Below are 12,239 nucleotides of genomic sequence, written 5' to 3' on the forward strand. Positions count from 1 at the left end.
GAACCACTAGGCGGCCATTCCACGTCCTTTGAGTTGGTAATGATTTATGTAATGTTGTTATTATATCTTTGTTCCAAATGAAGATTTAAGCAAAGTTTCCGAATCAACCAAGTTCATGCAATTTCAGAAAACTCTCATATAGATATACATCTTAAAATAGATCATTTTCTTTTTGAAAAAAAAGGGAAAATTACATTGTTTGGTGAGTGCTTAGAAAAGAAAAGAAAAACTTAATTTAAGGGTGTAACAAAAATGAAAAGTACCAAGTACTAGAATTTGAAGGAAGTCGAAGTTGAAGTTCTTCACCGCAACATCAATTCGCAACGAGGAAATAACTCAAATTCCTAATAGACCCATGCAAAGTCCCTTAACAAATTGTGATTAATCTAATCTAAAATGTCACAAACTTGTAACAGCAGAAGCTTGTAACAGTAGTAGCTGTACGTAGCTCAAGTACTTTAACCAGACAATGAAGGCAGGAAGCTGTTGAATGTAGTATCCGCCGGCGATGAGGAAAACAAGTGTTGTAATAGATGCCAAATTAGTGGCTTGCTTTATGTCCATCAGAGAATGGCTCCAGTGGCTAAGCCAAGACTCTGGGACACAAGGACGTTGTAAAGAACCACCAGCAGGAAGAGGATGAAAGTGAAGGGATCAGGTTTAAGCCCTCCCATCCAATAAATTCTTACTACAAATGCTGTTGGGAGTGCCAGCTCCAGTGGCAGGTCTCCAACTGTTCTTGCTAGGAAGTAGGAAGTAGGACGAAAGCCGGTACATTCCTGATCCTGATGACCGTTCTTTTATCAGCATTCTTCTTTCCTGGGGAAATGTGAAAACTGCATTGTAAAGTGGGTAGAACCCCCAGAACACGGAGAAGAAGAAGAGCAAAGCAATCTGCAAATTTACCAAATATCAATTTTATTAATTCATTTTATTATTGTTAAAACTAAATTAAATAAATAATACATATTAATTAATTCTTTTCTTTTCTTACACGGTCTTCAATGTGAAACGTGGGAGTGCGCCACCGGAGGAATTCTTAGCCTGTTGAATGCTTCGTTCCTTCGCCCCCTCAGCCCCCTCTGAAGCAGCACCTTGAACTGCTGCCGCCAGCTTGTGCACCAATGTTGCTCTGTACCTTGTCCTGCACTACACCACTAGTATTAGCATTTCCAAGCTTAAAACAGGTAATTAGGTAATTAAATGAGTGGAAAACAGAAGCAAATACAATGATCTGTGATTGATAGTAACATTTCCAAGCTTCAACATTTATAAAATAAATAAAAAGGGCTTTTGATTTTGTTGCATAGCAGTACACTTGAGTTGAACATTCTCAAAAAAAGATCATATGTTACATTCTTAACAGTATGATCATATGTTACATTTGACCAAAGAAAGATCATATGTTACATATACATGAAATAAATAAAAATAAAATAAAAAAAGGAAAGAGAAAGAGGGGTGTTGGGGTAGAGTGGAGCAATAGGCTAAGTTGGACTTGGTTGCTGGTTCTTGGGCTGTTGGGTTTGCACCCAAAATCCATCTTTGGACACCCATGCTAAAATTTGAATAAATTTATAGTTTTCTGGACACCAATAGAAGGATATTACCAAAATATTCCAACTACAAACGATTCTGATCCGCACACAAAATTTGAGCAGCCTGTGACTTCTGTCTTGATTTTGTGATCATTTGAGTTGTGTTGGATTTACGCCCCCATCAGTCACTGGAATATCTAAAGAATCAACAGGTTAGTAACAGTCCAATATCAGAATTTGACAAACTAAAATACAACATATAATGAATGTTTTCATTATTAATATAAATGAGTTTTTCTATTTAAACCCTACACTTCTCTTTGTTCAACCTATATTCTAAGTTCACCCAAACTTCTAATTCAAATTTTCGCAATTTCTAAGAAAACTCTACTATCTTTCCAAACTAACCATTCATAGCAGAATTTTTTTTTAAAATAAATAAAAATAAAAAAAGAAAAAGAAAAACACCTATCAACTCCACACCCCGCTATCTTGCCCTTCACCACTCTAAGTTCACATCAACTTCGCATTACTTAAAGAGATAAATAAAAATAAAAATAAAAACTATTGACAAATGTGTAACAACATTGTTTTATTATTATTATTATTTTTTTTTTAAATTTGAGAATGAACTAGGAGATTTTGATAGAGAAATGTTGACAATTAAATTGATATGTAAGTTACCATCATCAAACATGAAGAGTGGTAGGGTGTGTGAGGTATCTATATACTAGGATTAAGTAATAAGTTGGATGACCTTTTTTGTCTTTTTCACACAATAATAAAATTTAAGAACTTAATAATTTAAGTATTGAGATGAAAAAAGAAAGGTGTAGGGTTTAAATAGAAAAACTCTATAAAATTCCACACCTACTAAGCTTTGTAGGTCCTTAAAAATTATTGTTAATCATAGTGAACCGATGATTTGTCTCTTTGATCAAGCCTGAATTTCACATACATAAAAATTGTTTTATAATTGCAGGCTTAAAGAGGAAACAAATTTGTGCACTCGTTTTTCTTAAGATTTAAATATACAGACTGGAATATATTACCTGTAGAAATTGGAGTGCTTTTGAATACCTTCACAACCAACAACCTTACTCACTTTTTCCATAAAGAATAAATCCTATAAAGCTGTTAGAGAGGGAGCGGATATAGAATTAACTAATAATTTGAAAGGAAAAAAATAACAAAAAAAATAGTTCTCCTGAATTACATCTGGTGGAAAGTACCTGGACTCTGTTTGCTCCCATTACAAAAAATGCTTCTTCAGGTAACAAATAAAAAACCCACCTCCAAATTATGCCAAAATAACAATAGACCCTGCAGACGGAACATCATAAGAGCAAACTCATGAGAAAAAAGAACAGCAGAGGCTAGGGTCATACATAAATATAAATATAAATATAAATGCATTAAAAAAAGAGGCTAGGGAGTTGCTGGACATACACCTGTAGGCTGTAGGGAAGGGACACCTTTTCTTCAACGGTGATGATGTGTAGCATATATGCAGCTTCAATCAACACTCCACAAACCACCTGTTCTTCAACGCTGTTTGTAGGCTGTCAACTAGAGATTTAAACATAAATATTAGAAATCATTATGTCGTAACGGGGAAAGAATTAAGATAATGAACATTAACTGTACAGTAGGTGAAGAAAATAGAATGCATAGTTGATTTAAGAGCCAAAAACAATAAAAGGAAAAAGAAAAACATACCATATATTCGTGGAATGTGAGAAATCTTGGGCCACTCTGAGCCGCTCTCCTTGTTGCATCTCTCTTTTAGAAGGGGACAATCATAAATATCTATGGAATTTAATTTGGTGAGACATTGCATAGCTTCTAGTGTAGGTAGATACATCATATTCTTGCAACGACATATCTCCAGGTACTTAAGAGATGTAAGGTTTCTCAACCACTCTGGAAGAGCCTCCATTTCGTCAAAGCATTGCACACTGAGATCTGTTAGAGAGGTCAAGTGTTGAATTTGTTCGGGCAGAGACTTGAGCTTAGGCCAACCCCATAACGATAATGTTTCAAGTTGTGATATAACCTGAAAAGCAGGGAATGAATCTAGCTCCTTCCAAAAGCCACCGATTGCCAATATCTTCAAGTCCATGAGGCATGATGTTATTGCTAATCCACTGGGTAGACTTTTCAATCCATCGCAAGAAAATATCCTCAATTCATGGAGGTTTGTGAGGTTGTCTAAACTTGGAATAGATTCTACATTTGGCAACTTGCTTATTATCAACACCTCAAGAGAAGAACAGGATTCCAGCCCTACTGGCAGACTTGTCAATCCAGGGGAATCTGTGATTGTCAATTCACGAAGGCATGTGAAGCCAAGTAAACTTGGAACATAATCTGGACTCCTGTTGCAACCAAATATAGACAACTTTCGGAGGGATGAGAGGCTATGAATCAAAGCAGATGTTAGCATATCACAATTCGATATTGTCAACTCCTGAAGGGAGGTACAATAATCTAACCCACTTGGTAGACTTGACAACTCCGGACAGCGTGTAATCTTTAATTTGCAGAGGGATGAGAGGCCGTGTGTAACTTGAATCAACTGTAGACTATTGCAATCTTGTACAGTCAGTTTCTTAAGAGATGCTGTGAGTAGCCCATCAGGCAAATAAGCAAGACTAGGACACTTGGAAATACGCACTGACTCAAGAAATGCGCAAGAGCCAACTACATCAGGAGCAATACGAGTTAGCTCCTGACAATCTTCTATCTCCAAGTATGCAAGATTCTTGTTGTTTTTTAGCATTCCTTCTGGCAGAGAAACAAGTCCGCTTATCTTACTTATTGTGAGGGAAGTAAGAGTGGTGAGCTTATTGCTTATGTTTGCTATTGGCATGCCGCTACCCATGGAACGTATCTCCAACTTCTTGAGATATGGGAAATTGCTGGGAGCACTTCTCAATTTATCACAATTCCACAAAAGCAGCTTCTCGAGGCAAGGAAACACCAGTATCCCACTTTCCGACCATTCAGTTAGGTTCCTGGCATTAGAAATAGATAACCTTTTCAATGCAGGAAACGAACTATTCCTGATCCATGATGGACATTTATCGCCCATGAAGTTGGAAAACCTTAAATCTTCCAGTTTACTAGGGTGTGGTTGAAGGCCTTCTAGTACCTCTTCATCATTGATGATGCTTGACCTGTCGTGCTCCCATGCAAAGTTTAACTTGCGTATGTTTGCCTTCTCCACTAATTTTGCTTTCTTGGCTTCTTCTCCATCTCTCACATGCTCTAGGTTATAGATAGATAATCCACCTTTTAACAGGTTTAAGCCAGCCAACTCCTCTATTCCACGACCTATCCCCTTACCCACCACAAACAACTTTAATGTTCGGAGATTAGTCAATCGCCCCATCCCAGCTGGAAATTTCATACGATCCTGATAAAAATAAACATGTCTCAAGTTTATCAAATTTTGCAGTTCCTTTGGATACTCTTCGAGCTTAGCCACGTACATTCTTAGTGTTTGTAGATTATAAAGCTTTCCAATGGATTTGGGTAGTACCTTGATCTTTGTATAGGAAACATCCAAATACCTCAAGTGTTTCAACTTTCCAATTGAAATGGGCAACTCCTCAATATCAACATTAGATAAATTTAAGACACGCAAACCTCTAAAGTTCGGTAAGATATCACAAAGACCTTCAACATCCAAGAAAAGTGAGCGCAATTTATGAGCACTTCTTTCTAGAACTCCTTGCAGCACTGAGGTAGGAATATGTGTCATATGTCGAGTCTCATTGGAGTTATTGCTGTTCCGTTTTGACACATGTTCTGCGAGATCATGCACAAGGTCGTGCATCTTGCAAATTATAAATCTACCATCATCATACTTTTGAACATCTTGAAAGAAAGAGTTGTGCAATAGAATATTAAAATATTCATTTCCTATATCCTCCATCTCTAGATTACGTCTGTTGGGAGGAGAAGGGTAAAGCAATCCTTGAGCCATCCAAAGGTTGATCAAGTCATCCTTTTCAATTTGGAAATCTTTGACAAACATTGAGCAATATGCAAAACATTGTTTCAAAGATGTTGGTTTCAATTCATCAAAACTCAACTTCAAAACCGACAAGATTCTTTCTTCTCCTTCCGGTAAATCCCATATTCTATTTTCTAGAATTGACCGCCATCCATCAGTATCTTTGGAACGCATCATATTTCCCAAAACCTAGTGTACATGAGAGTTTGAATTTGTATTAAATGATAATAAGTTAAATTAACAATAATAACAATATAAAACGGAAGAAGTTATTAGCACTCCAAAAAAGTCATCATGCACTCCTCACTTAAAATATTATCATAACCACAAGGTGTTGTTCGGTTGGCAAACTACCATCTCTAGTTGGCGAGCTACCTAGTGTCTCAATGACACGAGTTCGAAATCCGTTAGAAGTACTTTGTGGCCAGGGAAAAGCCGAATCCCGAGCAGGGATTAATCCCACCCATTGGGTGTGGGGATGCCTCGTGGTATTTACCAACAAAAAAAATATTATCATCATATGTAATCATTAATCCTCTTATTAGGTCTGTTAAGCACGCAATTAATATTAAGCTGTCAGAAAACTTCAATATATTTGTTCCATATGCAAAAGAAAAAATATACATACATAAATCATGAAATTTCACTTAGAACCCCTGAAGTTTAGCATAATTATACCCAGAGCCAAATGTTTCATTTATTACAATCGTACATCCTAAATCAAAAGAAAGTTGACTCAACTTAACAGTTGAGAATAAGACTCAGGATAGGACTCAAGACTGTCTCCTTACTTGGGTTTGAATAAAATTCCAAATTTAAAAAATAAAAAATAAAAAATAAAAAATAAGAACTTTAAATTTTAAATTTTAAAAAGAATTTAAACTTACATATCTTTATTTCTCCCCCAAAATCTAATTGGATAAATAAAAAAATAAAAAAAACCCATCAAAATCAGCCACAACCCCAACTAACCACCTTTAGGCACAAACCCATCCAAGCCCATCCTCAATCCATCCCCAACCAACCTCCCTGACATAAAATCCCACCCCACCACCCCGACACACCACCAAGTTCTTCTTTGCTCTTGCATGATTTGCTTCCCCACCAAGCATGCATGCAGTGGGTGGTTGTTTGGGCGGAGAGGGGTGGGGCTGCACAATTTGTTTTGGTTCTGCTTGTGCGAGGGAGAGCCAAAAAAACTTGAGGGGTAGAATTGACATTACCCATTACTCATTATTATAACATTTCTCGAAGCTTTTTTTTTTTTCCTGATTTAAATGTTGTATTATATTTCAACAGACATTTCTCGTAGTTTTAAAGGAAGCTTGTCAGTTCTAAATCAAAACTACCAATATATCTACTAATATAAACATATTTCAATCCTTGCTAGTAAGTGGCATTATGTTAACATATTGCTGTAAAATAGAAAGAACCCCTTCCACCAATATCTTTTCATCTTAAGAAAATTAGTAAGGGAAGAACACTATCAATTTCTTGTGGGTTAGAGGTTTATAAATGAAGAACAAATAAGAACAAGAAGAACGCATGCAAAAAGTACTTCAACACATACCTTTGCCACCAATGGTACACCTGCACACTTTTTGGCAATCTCCCTTCCAATTCTCTCTTGATCTTCAGTCAAAACAGCACTCGCATCTGGAAACGCTTTATACTTCAATATGCGCCAGCATTCATCCTCCGATAGTTTTCTCAGAACACATGTAGGAAGTGTTTGTACAATTGATGAAACAGTCACATTGCGGGTAGTGACAAGGATTTTGCTTGCTTTAGTGCTTGTAGCATTCAACAAGCAATTCATCAAATCGTCCCATTTGTTAGGATCGTCGTTCCAAACATCGTCAAGCACGAGAAGATATGTCTTCCCTTTCAAATATTCTTGCAGGTTTTCACATATTGCTGCTTTACCTTTTATCCCAGCTTTTTCTGGTTTAAGATATTCCAAGATCCCGCTTAAGATCTTCTTGACTTCAAAAGGAGTAGATACACATACCCATATTTTTTTATCAAAGTGTCTACCTATCTCAGGATTATTATATATGGATTTAGCCAAAAATGTCTTCCCCAGGCCTCCCATCCCCTCAATGGCCATAACAGAAAGACAATTCTCTTGGTTCTTACCAGAGTTGATCAAGGTTGTAACTATCTCCGACTCAACCTCCTCCCTTCCAACCATGTACTTTTCATCTTGATCAAAGCTTGAGACCGTTTCCCTATCAAGACCTCCAATATCATGAGAGGTTGCATTGACGAACGTCGATCTAGCAACCAGCCCAATACTAGCTGCCTCATTGTTCAGTTTTGCCAAAGATGCATTGATGTTCTGAATTTTATGTGCCATTTCGAGACGAAATGCGATGGGATTATGGCGTGAAAAGAAGTTGAGCACCTTTTTCTTGATCTGGTTTTGGATCTCCACTTTCCGCCGAAGAAGTTCATATTCATATTCATCCAACACATCATCAGCTTCATGAGCTATGTCTTCAAGATCCTTCACCCACATCTCCACCCTCTCACCCCGAACTTGTGGACTTTGAACATCTCGCAGCATAGCTTGAAGCTTCGATAACGAGCCTCGCAGACTTGTTAGCTCTCCTTTGAATCCCCAGAGAAGACTGAGTTCTTGCTCTGCAAGTGAAGCCACCCTCGTCAGAATTCCCTCAGCACCAAAAGTAAGAAACTCTGCTGCCATATTTTCCTTCAGTGTTGCTCGAGACAGAGAACAGAACGCTTAGTTTGGGTTAGAAAACTAGAGCAAAATTGAGGACGCAATGAATGTTGAGAAGGTTGTGAGGGATTTGTAGACAAGAAGGCTGGCCTTCAAAGCTATAATAATTTAGGAGAGCACCAAGTGTTGTCGGTTAGACTATCTGGACTGTCAGGAATACGTTTGAAAAAAAATAATAATGAGAATCGGCACCAAGTTATTCTTTATCCCACTCCAGTCCAAAACCAAAAAGTCACGTGAAATTAGAAAGAGTTCATACGACGAGATTAGGTTGCAAATTAAATAATTTAGAATTTTCGTGTGGGGACCTCGGATTTGATGAGACATTAGGCTACTGTTAATTACTTTTCTTGTGTCCTTAGACGCGTTTTGATTAGGGGTCGGCGATGCGATGCGGTATTAGTCAGTATCGCTGAATCTAGGAAATTTGAATTGGTATGATGCAGTGCGGTATTATGATTTGAAATTATCGATATCGATCTGATATCGTACCAAAATAATACAACTAAAATGAACTAATTCAATATTCAACACCAAAATAAGTGATGCCTAAGTTACAAATTCAAAGATTCAACATATTCAATATCCATCAACATTTTCAATATTCAATATCCATTAACATATTCAATATCCAAATCCTAATCAACATATTCAATATCGATCAACATATTCAATATCCAAATAAACCAAATCAATATTTATCCATCAACATATTCATCAAATCCAAATGATTAAAACTCATGCATTATGGCTTACAAACCAAAAGAGTTAAACTTATGCCTTATGACTTACAAAAATACAAACACAATCCAAACATAAATGACAAAAGCGTTTGAGAAAAAGCGAGATACAGAGGCGAGAGAATGAAAAAAATTTATATTTCAATAGAGTACTATTCGATGCAGTGCGGTATTGACCGGTATCAAAATCTTGATCGCTACCATCCGTATTCGATTGAGTGCGATGCGATGCAGAATATCTATCGATCCAAATGAAACGGTATGAAATCGATGCGGTGCGGTTAGAATGCGGTTTGGTATTTCAGTTTAAGATGCCCACCCCTCGTTTTGATTGGCCGATGATATTAATATTGTCGTTGTCGAGATAATCAATGAAAGTTGTTAATCTTTTAATCCCTAAACGACAAATTTGTATGTCATTAGGTTCCATGAGGAGCACTTGCCCTTAAACAATTATTGAAAGATGCTAAGTGCTTAATAATCTTTTTGAAGCAGTCAAAGTTGGCCAAACATTATTTTAACTCTATGTTCAATTATTTTGAATTTCGATTGTTTAATAAAATTTTAATCCAAAGTCTTTGATAATGAATACACGTCAACATATGAAATAAAGTAATGTTATGTTACATTACATTGAAACGAAACAAAATTATAAGAATGTGTTTTAGTTATAAACATAGTGGCATATCATAACATTATGTTAGTAATACGATACAAAATTATAATATAAACAGAGAATTCGAATTTTTTTCAACTGAATTATTTGTTAACAAGAAAATCGAACTTGGAATCTTTATCCTTTACCTCAATTGGGTCTAATTTAATGCTTATTCAATAGTAAAAACACTTCTTGCTACTATAATAATTATACTATATTAGAGTACCAGGGGGCAAGGATATGTTGGCCCTCAACAACACCTCGGGCCCATCGGCTACTTGAATTCACTGCAAGCACGACATGCCTTGCTGAAAATTCTTCGAAGGCCTTGCTGCATTTGTTCCCGAGAAAACGCACCTACATGCATTATGATACTGTTATTATGTTTGGCGTGTGAATTAATTAAAAGGCAAAAGCATGCTACCACTTTTTGACTAGAAGAAAAGCAACATGCCATTATTTGCTCAGCTAAGGTATCTCTGTGGATCATGCCATGTTGAAATTACACTGCCAAAAACACATCATCATATGCTTTAGTTATTACTTTAACCAAGTCTTAGTCATGTATATATTTTTTAGACAAAAAAGCTGTCGAGAAGGCTCCCATTTCAAACAGAACACGCGAAACACGATCACCATCTGGTTAGAACACACTCCAATCCACGCGTCGCTTCCGTCTAAATTTTTTTTAATAATTCATTTTGTTCTTGCTCTGCAAGTGAAGCCACCCTCGTTAGAATTCCCTCAGCACTAAAAGTAAGAAACTCTGCAGCTATATTTTGTGTCAGTGTTGCTCAGGACAGAGAACAGAATGCTCAGTTTGGTTAGAAAACTGGGAGCAAAATTGAGGACGAAATGTATGTTTGAGAAGCTTGTGAGGGATTTGTAGACCAGAAGGTGCGTCATGGCTGGCGTCAAAAGCTATAATAATTTAGGAGAGCACCAAGTGCTGTCGGTTGGATCTGGTCCCACAATGATTGTGGGAATTATTGTATGTAATAATTGTGTGTGGATTACTTTTGAAAAAAGGAAAAAATAATTGTGCATGGAATAGTTGTGGATAGATATCCCTTTTTCTACCATTGCTTGCTACCACAAATATACTAGAACTTTTCCATCAGCATGCCAATTGTGCTTCAATTCAGCAGAAGAACTTAGTAGTTGAGCCCTTGCAGTTCCTACTACTAATCCCACAAAATGAATTGAATAGAATCTAGCATACAAACCAAAACAAATTACAAAACGTAACCAGGCCAAGGACGGGAAGAGATGAAATCCAGAGTTTCTGTTTTGTGAAACTGAATTGGCTTAAAATTTGTGCATTTTACAATATTATTCATCTCAATTTAAGTATGTTAAATATTAAAATTTGTCACGTCGACGTTAGCCCTGGCGTCTAAATTTTTTTTAACTTCACGCGTAATGTTAAAAAAATGAACGCGCCACTAAAGTGCTGCCAGCAGCTCTCTTCCACGTGTGGCACTCTGGGCTCTCCGATCATATTTTTCCTCCAATCCAACGACAACCAATTTTTGTGCAATAAAAAATGAAAAAAAAAAAGAAATTTTTTTTTTAAAAAAATACCAAAAAATTATTGAATTTGTTTTTTCTATAAATACCAACCAATACTCAATTTGAAATTTGAAACCGAAAATTTTATCCAATATGAATAGTATTGACACGTAGGAACCTAAAAATTTATTCCAAAATATTATCCAAATTAATTGTTTAGGTAAAAAGAAGTTGTGAAAAAAACAAAAAAAATGAATAGTATTTGTCATGACAAAGGACAACTATTAGAAACACACATTGTTTTTTACAAGGACAATCACTATTCACATGAATAATAGCTACCCTAGACCCCCTTACCATGGCAAGAGGCAAACTATTAGAAGTGCTCTTACTTGTGATTGATAGTAACATTTCCAAGCTTCAACATTTATAAAATGAAGAGAAATGCTAGCAACCTTCTCTCTAACCTTTTTCTTTGGACCTTCTCTATTTTTTGTTGGACATGTGTCATTCTCCTTACACTTAAAACAATATCATTAATATATTATACAAACTTAACTTTTGCTTTCCAAGTTTACCCTTATTAAATGTATTCAATTTATCCAAAAAAATTTCACAGCTTTATTACCATCTTATTAATTTTTTTCTAACGTCAATTTTTTTCAAAAAGAAAATATGTGCTTTTAAGAGGAAATGTCCGGTTTTTTTTAATTAAAAAAAAACACAAAGGGTTTAGATAGGAACAAAAAAAAAAAAGTCCTTTGTGTTTGAAAAAAGGGACATTTCCTCTCTTTTGGAAAAAGCAGATATTTTCTTTAAAAAAATAATTGATATTAAAAAAAAAAAAAAAGATAGTAAGAAAGTTGTAAACCTTTTTTTGGATAAATTGAATACATTTAATAAAGGTAAACTTGGAAAGCAAAACTTAACTATAATATATTAATGACATTGTTTTAAGTGTAAATAGAATACATGTCAAGCAAAAAAGAAAATCTAAAAGAAGGTTAGAGAGAAGGTTCTATTC

At 35.8% G+C, this 12,239-nt stretch overlaps 1 protein-coding gene across 5 annotated transcripts; it reads right to left on the reverse strand.

Moving 5' to 3' along the window:
• Window positions 1-234: 234 nt before the first annotated feature.
• LOC103331406 (putative disease resistance protein RGA3) lies at window positions 235-10,546 on the reverse strand. 5 transcript variants are annotated; one of them, XM_089051513.1, is made up of 10 exons: window positions 10,158-10,546; window positions 9,930-10,060; window positions 7,130-8,452; window positions 3,258-5,748; window positions 2,990-3,107; window positions 2,771-2,861; window positions 2,591-2,672; window positions 1,611-1,726; window positions 995-1,144; window positions 235-894 (listed from the first exon to the last, which is right to left on the reverse strand). In XM_089051513.1, exons 3-5 carry the CDS (start codon window positions 8,267-8,269, stop codon window positions 3,058-3,060), a joined length of 3,681 nt encoding a protein of 1,226 aa, XP_088907639.1. In that variant the 5' UTR covers window positions 8,270-8,452; window positions 9,930-10,060; window positions 10,158-10,546; the 3' UTR covers window positions 235-894; window positions 995-1,144; window positions 1,611-1,726; window positions 2,591-2,672; window positions 2,771-2,861; window positions 2,990-3,057. The 5 variants fall into 5 exon arrangements, with proteins under 5 accessions (XP_088907639.1, XP_088907637.1, XP_088907636.1 ...); XM_089051511.1 differs by having other exon boundaries at window positions 1,611-1,735; XM_089051510.1 differs by having other exon boundaries at window positions 995-1,735; window positions 7,130-8,447.
• Between the last annotated feature and the right edge of the window lie 1,693 nt (window positions 10,547-12,239).

Source organism: Prunus mume, linkage group LG5 (genome assembly GCF_029339155.1).
Source record: "Prunus mume cultivar Tortuosa linkage group LG5, ASM2933915v1, whole genome shotgun sequence".
NCBI classification, from domain to species: domain Eukaryota; kingdom Viridiplantae; phylum Streptophyta; class Magnoliopsida; order Rosales; family Rosaceae; genus Prunus; species Prunus mume.

Bases quoted from the DNA above. Each gene is read 5' to 3' on its own strand.
- LOC103331406 (XM_089051510.1), bottom strand. From the start codon at position 8,269: ATGGCAGCAGAGTTTCTTACTTTTGGTGCTGAGGGAATTCTGACGAGG. The intron at 5,749-7,129 runs GTATGTGTTGAA...CATGTACACTAG, and splicing joins GTGTACCATTGGTGGCAAAG to GTTTTGGGAAATATGATGCG. The intron at 3,108-3,257 runs GTATGTTTTTCT...TTAAATCTCTAG, and splicing joins TCACATTCCACGAATATATG to TTGACAGCCTACAAACAGCG.